The sequence below is a fragment of the Myotis lucifugus genome, unplaced genomic scaffold (assembly GCF_000147115.1).
Source record: "Myotis lucifugus unplaced genomic scaffold, Myoluc2.0 scaffold_9, whole genome shotgun sequence".
NCBI classification, from domain to species: domain Eukaryota; kingdom Metazoa; phylum Chordata; class Mammalia; order Chiroptera; family Vespertilionidae; genus Myotis; species Myotis lucifugus.
In genome coordinates, this window is record NW_005871057.1 from 9,408,068 (window position 1) to 9,421,412 (window position 13,345).

Sequence of the window (13,345 nt, forward strand, 5' to 3'; positions counted from 1 at the left end):
AAATTACTTCTCATTACATTTATTTTTGTTCCCGACTTCCTTATCCTGTAAAATACTCTTATTTATATGTCCTTAGCCAAAACCTCAATATAAATTACTTATTTTCAAACATATTTGTTGAACAATCATTAAATCTGGACAGATATTATATGTTTTATCTCTTTTGTAAGTTACATACTTCCTCTTTTTGAAAATAATTAGCAAGGTCGATAGTAAATATATATATACTGAAATAATCAAATGGATATGAATATTTATTAGTGACCTATCAGACTGTCATTGTGAGTTGCTTATACCTTTGAAGCTGGGAATACTCTTCTGGGTAAATCCCTAAATATATTTATGTTCAAGTCTCATAGATAGATATAGATTTAGATATAGATAGATATAGATATAGATATAGATATAGATATAGATATAGATATAGATATAGATATAGATATAGATATAGATATAGATATAGATAGATATAGAACACAAATATTTAATTACTCATGTGATTGAGTTACTGAAAAGAAGAAAAACTAATGACATGTTTACTTTAAAAACTTTACTTTAAAAAATAGATTTAGCTTTAAGTGAAGCTGATTAGTTGCAAAGTATTTTGATATTCACATCACTGATTTCTGAACAAATGCTTATGAAGAAAATGAAGCTATATAAATGCAACTAAAAATGATAAGTTTCTATAAGAATTACAGTGCTGTAATGTGTAATTCTGCCATTACCTAAAATTAATTTTATATAAGTCAAATATTTGTATATAGTCACATGTGTGTATAAATATTTTCTTGCTATTTTAGACATACATAAATTTAGGTAGAGTGTATAACAGGTAGAGATTTTTGTAGTAATATTTAAGCACATTACAGGTTGAAGGAATTTATGCAAAAAACAAAAGCTCATATTTTGAATACGTGTGCACTGTTACATTACTTAGAGCTAAAGTGACAAAAGCCATATGAAGACAAACTCACCCAGAATTATTATTTCCAGATTTTCTCTTTTCCAATTTTTAGAATAAAAAAGAGTTTAGAGTAGTCAAAAACATCTACAAGTAAACCCAATGGCAAAAATAGGTTGGATTCTTGAAGCTCTATGGAGACGAGCTACTGGGCAGTGATGACACCATTGGTCGGGGGAAAACTCAAACATATGGACTCACTCTCAGCCATGGATCAGAGTACTGACTTTTTTCCCTGCGTTTTGACCAGGAATTCTACAGTATAAAATATAAAATAACACCACGTTTCATTCAACAGAAGTGCAGTTTAAGACTCCCCTACCTCCCATACAAATTTAATATGTGCAATATGACTTACTGCTTCACTTTTATTTTTCTATATAACACACACCCAAAAGCATTATGAAAAAAATAGTTCAAAAGAAAAGAAAACAGTTTATGACTTGTAACATAGAACAGCTTCTCTGCTCCCTGACCACATTATGGTTTAAAAGGATTTTTTTTTTTATCAAACTCTCACCATTGCAAAGAAAAAGAAAGCTTCGCTTACCAGAGAGGAATAAAGCTTCAACCTTGCTCTAACGTTTTCTGCAGCTCTTGTTTGAAAAGGGAGAACCAAAGCAGCTTTGTGCATACAACTGATCTGGCTGATCTCCAGTCCCTGCACAAAAAAAACAGTATAATTGGCTCTCAAAAAAGTGTTGTAAACATTCATCATGATGGCCCTTGCATGTTGAATCTAGTTACTGTTACCCTAGTAGACTTTTCCAAACACACCAATTTCACATTTCTACTTTCATTGCTTACTGTTTGTTTGCTTTTTCTATTTAATGCTGAAATTAATATTGTTAAAAAATATTTCTGAGTTCCAGCTTTACTACTATGTCTAACTCTTGGGTTCTGAAAGTATGATTCAAGACAAAAACAAAAAACAACAACAACAAAAACATTTTAAATCAAGACAACATTGATAAATACATTTACTTGACATCTATATATCTTTATTTTTAAATTTAACAATATTTAGTCCATTACTTATAGGATAACAATTATCAGGATTAATTCTCTTTTATCCACTATTTGATAAAAGTCAAGTGAACATTGCACATCTCCGTGCAGAAGCCACATCAATAATGCCTACACATACCCTAGAGTCTGAGACCAACTGTGCCGGATTTCTTAGTCTCGTTAAATATTCCACTGTTCCCTTGCCCAAACCTTCAAAAGGGTTCAAACACAATCACATCTTTTAATTTTTATGGGAGCAATGAAAGGGTCACATAGCCTGTGCTTTTTTCTTATTTTTAAACATTCCATTTTTATGGGAGCAGTAACTGATTTTAACTACGAGTGGCATATTCCTGTTACCAAGAATATGTGAACACTAGATCAAAAAATAAGCCTCAGTGAAAAACAGTCTCAAATTGTATAAAGTCTTATAATGATCTGAGCAGTACATCTATCTTAGAACTACATGTTGCCTTTTTCCCTATGTGTATAAAGCCTGATGAGCAGTTATCAGCAGTGATACTGTTTGAAAAATATTCAATGCATGGAAGTTTCTGTGTGTGTGTGTGTGTGTGTGTGTGTGTGTTTCATTTTAATCTGATATTTATTTTTTCATTATACAAATTAAACAAGTATAATAAAATAATTTATGACTATACAAATTATGGTTCTATAAATCTTGAAAATTGCAAATTATGACAACTTATGAGATATGTCTCCTGGAAGAAGTATACATTTAGATATTTGACAAGTGTAAAACTTCTCTATACTACTGAACCTTTTAAAGAAATATTTTAATTACATTAAAATAACCTAGAACCACCTGGCTGGCGTGGCTTAGTAGTTGAGCATCAACCTATGAACCAGGAGGTCAGGCTTTGATTCCTGCCAGTGCATATGCCCTGGAAGCGGGCTAGATCCCCAGTGTGGGATGTGCAGGAGGCAGCCAATCAATGATTCTCTTTCATCATTGATGTTTCTATCTTTCCCTGTCCCTTCTTCTCAGAAATCAATACAAATATATTTTTGAAAAAATAACCTATAACCTTGAATACTGAACATTCCATGTTTATATTTGTGGATCTCAGTCACATTTAAAGATTTTGATTGTATTTGAGAATACTATAGACAGATATATATATACACACACATACACTAGAGGCACGGGGCATAAAAATTCATGCACTGGAGGGGGGGTCCCTCAGCCTGGCCTGCCCCCTCTCATAGTCTGGGAGCCCTCAGGGGCGGGAGACGACCTGGTGATCAGGGGAAGGCAATGCCCCATCACACCTCTGCTGCTGCCACTGCCGGCAGCGCAAGCCCTGCCAGTCCTGGTTACCTGAGCCTGGGGCAGCCCTGGGCAGCTGGGCAGCCGCAATCTGAGGCTTGCCTGTGCCTCAGGCTGGCCCTGGGCAGCTGGAGGGATGAGGGGACTGGAGGACTCTGGAGGCAGGCACATGGCAAGGCCAGGCTGAGGGGAATGGGCACCGCCATCTTGTGGCTGCAGGCCCTGCCATCTTTGAGGGTGGGGCAGTCAATTAGCATATTCCCTTCTTACTGGCTGTGGGTGCCACCATCTTTGCAATGATGTAAGGGTCAATTAGCATATGTCCTCTTTATTAGAGAGGAGATATATATATATATATATATATATATTTCTTCTAAGGACACAGAAAACTAATCTGGTTATATTATTAGAGAGGCAGGGTGCAGAGAAAGAATCCCTACATACTCTTTTTCAAAGACAGTGTCAGTTAAATATTATCTCCCTGTTGTATAACATGTGTCTTCCTAAAATTTTCCACTAAGACGTTCTTATTTACCTCTTTTATCAGAGTAGTGAAGAGGGTATTATTGCTCTCCATTTTACAAATGAGGAAACTAAGGCTCAGAAAGAATAAGTGATTTAACAAATTACAACAGTAAATTCTTAACTGTAGGGCCTTTGGTGTTCTACTGTGTCCTGAAACCATTTCCACTAAAATAATACACCTAATATTTTTAAAGAGTTTTTTTTCTATTTAGCTTCCTGATTTGAATTTGGAGTAAATGTTTAGAGAACTTTTTATGTATTTGCTGCTGCAGTAGATTAAGAAAACAAAAAGTGTCTTTCTAGGCCTAATGATTTTAGAAATAATTTGCAAATGAACTTTGAAAATATAATTATTTATGATTTTATTTTGAATACTTTTCATATTTAAGAATTGCCTATTAAGTATCTGTTACATGAGAGAACGTTTGTTAAGTTTTGGGATATTTAGTGAACAAGATAAGTATCTTCCTTTTCTGTATGTTATTTTTAATCTTACTAATTACAATAAATAAGATTGCCTAAAGTTTTCTTCTCTGAGCAAATAGTAGGCACTTACAGGAGCTTCTAACTCTCCCAAGCCTCTCCATTACCTACCAAACTTCACCCATGTGCCCTTTTACATATTCAAGAAACTTCTCATGCTGATTCCCCTCATCCCATCAGTTACTCCTTCTGCACTGAATCATTCTCATCAGTTAAAAATCTTGCTTTAATATGTCCCTGTTTAAAAAATAATTGCCACCACCACATTTTTTCTTTTGTCACCATATTTCTTCATAGGAACATATCAAAAGTTTTACTTTCTCACTTTCCAATTCCTTCTCGATTAACACTTACAGAGCTTCCATACCCATCAAGCCATTAAAATAAATCTCATCTTCCCTTATCTCTCAATAGTGTCTGAACTCAAATGAGTAATTTCTTCCTATAACATTGTTTTCTCTTGGCGTTGGTGTTGTCACTTTCTTATGATGTTTCCCATAACTTGCAAGTCTTTCAATCCCGGGTTCATTTGCTGGCTCCTGCTCCTGTGCCTGAATAATATATTTAAAATACTCCTTGACTTGTCGTGAAGTCCTTTCTCTTCTCAATGGACACTTTCCCTTTAGGTATTCCCTTCAGATCCATGGTATTGTATATTATTGATACCCTTTTGACTACCAAATTAACATCTGCAGTCTGACCTCTGGTGATTCTCTATCTGTTTACTGATCTCAATTCTTGACTCTCTAACAGGGATTTTAAAATTCAAACATGACTAAAAGAGAACAATTGATTCTGCCAGGTCCTCACAAATATCACCTTTTCCCAGTCTTCCTTATTTTAGTAAAATTCATCAATTGTCTGAGCTAAAAAAACAAACAAACAAAAAACAAACAAACAAAAAAAACACAACAAAGATTTTTATTTTATTTTATTTTTGTGTTAAAATGCATAACAAAATTTGTCATCTCAACCATTTGTAAGTGTACAGTTATGTAGTGTAAGTATATTCACATTATATTCAGAACATATTCATCTTGCAAAACTGAAAATCTGTACCAATTACACAACTCCTTTATAACAATGACTGTTGATATGTGCATTTATACAGATGAATCTCCATGGAATTATGCTGAGTAAGAGAAGCTAAACAAAACAAGTGTGTACTGTACGATTTCATTCAAAAGAAGTTCTAAAAGTGCAAACTAATTTTTAGTGACAGAAAACAGATCAGTTGCTACCTGGAGACTAGAAAAGAGTAGAACTTGGTGAGGAATAGCAAGGGTAATAAGAAAAGTTGTGGGTAACAGATAAGTTCATTATCTTGATTGTCTTTATGGCTTTATGAATGTATACATATGTCAAATCTAATAAAACTGCACACTTTATTTTTTTAATTAAATCTTTATTGTTCAGATTATTACAGTTGTTCCTCTTTTCCCCCCCATAGCTCCCCTCCACCTGGTTCCCAACCCACCCTCTGCCCTTGCCTCCCCCCACTGTCCTCATCCATAGGTTTACGATTATTTTCCAGTCTCTTCCCGCACTCCCCACACCCCATACCCCTGAGAATTGTCAGTCCACTCCCTTTCTATGCCCCTGATTCTATTATATTCACCAGTTTATTCTGTTCATCAGATTATTTATTCACTTGATTTTTAGATTCACTTGTTGATAGATATGTATTTGTTGTTCATAATTTGTATCTTTACTTTTTTCTTCTTCTTCCTCTTCTTAAAGGATACCTTTCAGCATTTCATATAATACTGGTTTGGTGGTGATGAACTCCTTTAGCTTTTTCTTATCTGTGAAGCTCTTTATCTGACCTTCAATTCTGAATGATAGCTTTGCTGGGTAAAGTAATCTTGGTTGTAGGTTCTTGCTATTCATCACTTTGAATATTTCTTGCCACTCCCTTCTGGCCTGCATAGTTTCTATTGAGAAATCAGCTGACAATCTTATGGGTACTCCCTTGTAGGTAACTGACTATTTTTCTCTTGCTGCTTTTAAGGTTCTCTCTTTGATTTTGCTCTTGGCATTTTAATTATGATGTGTCTTGGTGTGGTCCTCTTTGGATTCCTCTTATTTGGGGTTTTCCCCGCTTCCTGGACTTGTAAGTCTATTTCTTTCACCAGGTAGGGAAAGTTTTTTGTCATTATTTCTTCAAATAGGTTTTCAATATCTTGCTCTCTCTCTTCTTCTGGCACCCCCATAATTCAGATGTTCGTATGCTTGAAGTTGTCCCAGAGGCTCCTTACACTATCTTCATATTTTTTTATTCTTTTTTCTTTTTTCTTTTCTGGTTGGTTGTTATTTGCTTCTTCGTATTTCAAATCTTTGACTTGATTCTTGGGATCCTCCAGTCTGCTGTTGGATCTCTGTTTAATATTCTTTATTTCAGTCAGTGTATGCTTAATTTCTAGTTGGTCCTTTTTCATATCCTCGAGGATCTCACTAGATTTATGGAGGATCTCACTAAATTTATCGTCGGTTTCTAGAAGATTCTTGAGTTTTAAACTTATAACCATGGTTCTGAACTCTATATCCAGTAGTTTGCTTTCCTCCATTTCTGTCATTTGTGACCTGTTTTTTTGTCTCCTCATTTTGGCTAATTCCCTGTGTTGATAGAGTGGCTTTCTGTGCTAGGTGTCCTATAGGGCCCAGTGGCTCAGCCTCCCCAATTACCTGAGGTGGACACTCTTGGTGCACCCCTTTGTGGGCTTTGTGCACAGTCTTGTTGTAGTTAAGCCTTGATTGTTGTAGGTAACACTGGGAGGAATTGACCTCCAGGCCAATTGGCTGTGAGAATCAGCTGTGTCTACAGTGGGAGAACTTCTGTGCTGGAGACACCCTTATGGAGCAAGACTTGCTTCAGTGGGGCTTTGGTGCTCACTGAGTCTGCCCCCTGAGTGTGTCCCTTATGGATCTGAGGAGTTGTAATCTGGATGGTCCCACTCTGACCACTGGGTACACTGGTTCTTGGATCTAAGGAGGTGCTAATTAAGCCTCTTCCTGAGGTTACCCAGCAGGAGCTATGGAGAGATCTGCAGATTCCTCTTCTTTGTTTGGGGTGTGGAGGTGCCCAGATGAGGCCCAGCTGTGAAGCAATGCAAGCTGCTGTGGGGCCTTGGGCCTTCTTTTGGATGTTCTGGGTCTCTCTGACACAGCTGCAGTTTGTTAGGTAATTTTAGATTGCAAAGTGCCAGGCCATTCATATGCAAAAGCCTCTGCGCACAGCTTGGGTGGGGCGGCGTCTCAGGGAATCAACAGGGTGGAGAAAACAGCTATGGCTGATCCTCAGTCCTGCCCTAAGAGGCTCCGGGTCTCAGTGTTCCTCGGTATTCACTGCAAGCACCTCTGAGAAAAAGCCGCCCTCGAGTTCCGAGTTCTGCCCGCTGCCAGACATCCAGTTTCTCCCTGTATGAGTCTGGATCCCCAGAGACTCACCCAGAACTGGAGTGCAGAGCAGTCGGGAGCTTGAGACGCCCTCCTGATTGAAAAAAAAAACCCGCGTCCTCAGTTGCCAGCTCTTTCTGTGTGCGCCTCCGTACCTCTGCACTTTACTTCCGCACCTCCTCTGAGTCTCAGTGTGCTTTTCTCTTTCCTTCTAGTTGTAGAATTTCCACTCAGCCAGCCTTCCTGTGGTTCTGGATGGTGTCCGTTTTGTCTTTTAGTTGTTTTTTTGAAGTGATTGTATGAGGCAGCAATTTCCGGTGTTTACCTATGCCGCCATCTTGGTTTCTCAAAACTGCACACTTTAAATAGGCATAATTCAATTTATGTCAAATATGCTGTAAATATTTACAAATACATTTGTAAATATACTGTTAAAATTAATAAGAAAATAACAATCTAATATGTAATGGCAAAAAAATATTTATACAGGCACTCCACAAAGGAGGATATCCAAGTGGACAATACCACATGAGTGCTCAACCTTATTTCTCATCAGAAAAATACAATGCTCATTATATTGAGTAAAATGTGTAAAACATTTTTTCCCATACTTTGGGAGAATGTAGAACAAGTGGAACACATATACTGCTTAAAGGTTGGCAAATTGGCACATGAACGTTGAAGAACTGAGATTACATACTAAAATTAAAAATGAACTTATCCCATAAGCCAACAACTACATTTCTTGTTTCATACTCAAAAAGTACATGCATATGCCATCAAAAAGTGGACATTAGATTGTTGACATGAGTTCCCTTTGCAATATCCCAAACTAAAAGTAAAATAGATAAATATGCTTGGAATATTTATATAATACAGTACATCAATGAAAATTAAACTATTGCCATACATAACAGCATGGGTTAATGTCTTAAGAACAGTGTTGAAAAAAAGATGTCACACATAAAGAGTATATCTTACATGATTCCATTTATGTTGGCTTCAAAAATGGTGAAAAACTAATTTACAGAAATTGATGTCAGTTTCCTAATTATTTGGGGGTAGACTAGAGATAATTACTAGGAAGAGATACAAAATAGTTTTTTAAAAATAGAAAATATATATTTTTTTCTGTTAAGGTTACACTTAATTAAAGTGATATGTTTAAAAATTCACTGAGTTATTCACTTACAAATTTGCACTTTTCTGAATATATATGCCTCAATGAAACTTTTTACTTAAAAATACAAAAAAATAATAAAATCATTGTGATATATATTCTTTAGGACAGAATTTGACATGTTGGTAACAATGTATGGCTAAGACAATAGTTTATCTGTCCTGTTAATGAAAACAAATCTCACAGATAAAGGTAAAATGTTCCAGCAGGAAAGTAGCCTTTGCATAATTACTTCTCCCAGGAAGGTTTGTCCAGATGACATTTTCAAGGTAAATAATGCTTTTGTTTTCTCAAAAAAATATGCCATTATAGCCAGATGTTATTCTGTATTCATTCTGGAGATTCTGACTTAGAAAAAACAACTTGCCTTTTTTTTGCATGCAGATTTATGAAAACAATGTCTTAAAAGAAAAATAATAAAGTAATATTTTATTATTAATATTATCCTATTGCTTTTACACTTACATTACTATTATGAATTCTAAATACCGTTTTCTATATCATCTACTATTCATATATGATTCAAATAAACTGCCATCAGGGCTTCACATTAATCATGTAACACATTCTTCTAACATATATAACATATATATGATCAGCAGTGACAGAAAAAGTGTGGATATCACTCATAGTGATACATAAACAGAGTTGAATACATGTAAATTTATGCAACTTGAATATTGTTGCTATGCCTCTTTTTCCTCATCTGTGAAAGGGATATGTTAATACTCAACTCTGTGATTGATTGTGAGGAGACATTAAGATAATGTGAAGTGCCTAGAATAGAAACTGACACATTATAAATGAAAGCATTGTACTTGAACATACAAAAATGTATTATGAACTAATAACAAGATGGCTTGTTTGGCAGTGCATCACTATATATATATATATATATATATATATATATATATATATATATATATATATATATGATACCCTTAGAACATAATTATATGAAAAGAATAAAAAGATGACTAATACCAAGGAGAACAGATATTACAGATTACTGGCCCTATAGCAGGAATAAGTATTTCAAAAGGGTGCCCTTATACTCCTGTAACTGAGCACTTAGGTCTGAAAGAAAAAGAATAACTGGAAACACTTTGGCTATAAGAAATTAATAAGTACTGTGTCAATAAACTTATAAGTTTAGAGATTTTCACTAAATAAAATCATAACATTTCATTAAAAACTGTTTAATGGAATTGCTTTCAGAAAGAAGTCCATTGACTGACCAGTCTGACCTCATTATAATTTTATCACTTTAAGTGGACTTAATAGTCCCTCAGTATTTCCTTAGAAAAAGATAGAATCTCTAGCTAATGAGAAGACCAAATGTAAACACAAGACAAAGAGGAAAAAAAGGCATCCTATATAATAAAAGAGTAATATGCAAATCGACTGAAAGGCAGAACGTCCAGGCGCTATGATGCGCACTGACCACCAGGAGGCAGACTCTCAATGCAGGAGCTGCCCCCTGGCGGTCATTGTGCTCTCGTAGGAGGAGTGCCACTCAGCCAGAAGCCGGGCTCAAAGCTAGCAAGCCCAGCGACGGTGGTGGGAGCCTCTCTCGCCTCCTCTACAGGTGGGCGGTAAGGAGCTAGGGGTCTCGGACTGTGAGAGCCCCAGACTGTGAGAGGGATGTCTGACTGCCAGCTTAGGGATCGGACCTAAGCCTGCAGGTGGACATTCCCTGAGAGGTCCGGGACTACATGAGGGTGCAGGCTCGGCTGAGGGACCCCCCCCAACACAAGTGCACAACTCTTACGAACCGGGCCTCTAGTAAAAAAATAAAGCTATTATATACAATGGAATACCAGTCAACCATAAGAAAAGATGAAATACTGCCATTTACAACAACATGGATGTTAGCGCTTCTTGTTTCTTGGTAACATATATTTATTACCACAAGCTCATGAAAATATTTTATATTACCTTCTAAAAGTTTCATTGTATAACTTTTACATTTGTACCTAAGACCTGTTGAAATTAATTATTCTGCATAAAGTGAGGTAATAATCCAGGTTCTTTCTTTTTCTTTTTTCTCTTCCTTACTTTAAGTTTTTTGGGTATGTATGTATATACCTACAATTGTTTAGGTATATGTATGTATTCCTACATATATGTGCACATTAGGTATATGTATGCATACTCACATATGTGTGCACATGTATGTGTATATGTGCATCTATATATTTGTATGCAAATATACATATACCCACAAATACACATACATGTTTGTATGGTCATATACATATAAATATATATATATATATATATATATATATATATATATGTGTGTGTGTGTGTGTGTGTGTGTGTGTGTATATATATACACACACACACATATGTATGTGTGTGGGTATGTAATATCTGGCAGATATGAAAACATTAGTCTTTATTTTTTACTACATTGAAAGTTATATTTGTTGTATATCTGATGATTATTAAGAAAGGGTCAGCTGTCAGTTTTATGTAGTTCCCTTGAAGGCAATATGTCTTTTCCTCAGGCTCCTTCAAAAGATTTTATCTTTGTATTTAATTTTCAACAGTTTCCTATGAAGTGGATAGATTTTCCTTGCATTTGAAATTCCATAGCTTCTTCAGTTTTTCTTATTATATTTTTTGTCAGATTTGGAACATTGTTGACCTGTATCTATTTGAATTTTGCTTCTGCCTATTATTTTTCTCTTTCTAAGACTTTAATTAAATGTACTTCTCTTTTTATCTCAGTTTTTCAAGATGGCTAGTCTTTGCTTAATTGAATAGATTGCTCTTAAAAGAACATTGGACAGTAATCTGCTCTTCTGCAACATCAAGTTTCTTTTATATCTATATTGATTTCTTTATTCAATTATCAAAAATTCTAGATCTTTTTTACATGATATACATGCATTTTTAAATTCTAATTCTCTGTTGAAATTTTATATATTTTATTCATGTTGAATGTAATAACTATAATCATTTTGAAGCTGTGTCTGATAATTCTAATATCTACATAAGCTATGAAGAGTCTATTGATTATTTTTTTTTCTTGGTTTTCAATCATTTGACCCTATTTTCTATTGGAACCAATTACTTTTGTTTAATTGATGGCAAGCAGAAATTCATGGGCAAATCACCTGATTCAGTTGAGGCTGATCTATTTCATGTTTGGTTTTATGTTAGGTGGGACCCTTCTGGGATGTCTGCTGAAAGTGGGGTGCTAACCAGTCACTCTTCCTTATTATTTCCTGAATCCAACTGTTGACTTCCTAGTGCTGTGTGACTGCCAGGTTTTCTGTTTTGGTTTTAATGTTTGAACAACTGTTTCTACATTTATTTATTTATTTTTTTACATTTAGCTCAAGTTCTTATTATTGCTCTACCAGAAATTAAAACTAATGATATTAGTACCTCATTCTAGCCTAAAAGGGATACTGGGGAAGTTATTTAAATTATGTAACTCTTGGCCTCCTGTTATTTAAATGGAAATCAATATAACCAGTAAGAGGATATATTTAAATCAAAGAATAAGATTTCTTACATGAAGGGCATTGCTGAACACATTGTAGTGATCAATAAAGGGCAGAGGTATTTTTGCTGGTTTTGTTCATTAATCAATAATAATATCAATTACCGCCACCACAACAATGTCAGTCACGCAGACTACATTGGTGTGATGGCTCAAAGATCACACTGGAAGCTTGACTCCCTCAATCTTACAGTTCCACTATTTATAATCATTGTCCTGTCTTCAAGTTTGCCTTCTGTTGGCAAAGAGGCCAATTCTCCTTGAGCCTCATGCATGCATTACAGGCAACAATGAGAAGCTGGCTGCAACAATGAGATAGCCATTCCTATGTCAGTGAAGTAAACTTTCCCAGAAATTATGAACAGATTCTGCTTACTGGAACTTTATTCATAACTGTAAGGATTGTTAGGCATGGTAGCTTTTTAACTAGGCACCTTGCCTTCCCAAATCAAATCTGTCTCACAAATTTGCTCATAATAACCATGCACATGATTAAATTCTTATTATCTATTGTTTTTCAAATTATGATAAGCCATGAAAAATCAAAAAACTGCATCACCAGATCAATAGATGGCTTAACTCAATAGATGACATTTGAGTTTCCTAATATGATAATATTTTTAAAGCCAATAAAATGGTCCAGACATTATACCAAAATAAAAGTTCATTATTTTATCACTTTTTTTTAGAAAAAGATTTTTAATAATTTAAGCTCTACATTTTATGAGGACTTTGATTATGCAGTATAATTCTGATGAAGTAAGAGATCACAAAGCAGAGGTAGAGTTTATTCTGTTTTAAATTTTTGATTCAGGAATTCTTTTTTAATCAACGTTTCTTAAACCCTTTCAATAAATAAAGCCTTGGGAGGCAGCAAACTTATCTACCAAGGCAGAGGATTCTGGAATGACACTTGGGAAAGTTAGTTGGCAAAGACTAAAAATGCACATTTTAAAAGCTGCATATTATATACTAGAGGCCCAG

General features: G+C 35.1%; 1 protein-coding gene across 1 annotated transcript in view; it reads right to left on the bottom strand.

Moving 5' to 3' along the window:
- The window catches only part of MGAT4C (MGAT4 family member C), a 724,941-nt gene that overhangs the window by 408,858 nt on the left and 302,738 nt on the right, over positions 1 to 13,345 (bottom strand). The window contains exon 2 of the mRNA XM_023749771.1: positions 1,515 to 1,625. Coding sequence (XP_023605539.1) covers positions 1,515 to 1,598 — 84 coding nt within the window. The 5' untranslated portion in view covers positions 1,599 to 1,625. The remainder of the gene's footprint in view (positions 1 to 1,514; positions 1,626 to 13,345) is intronic.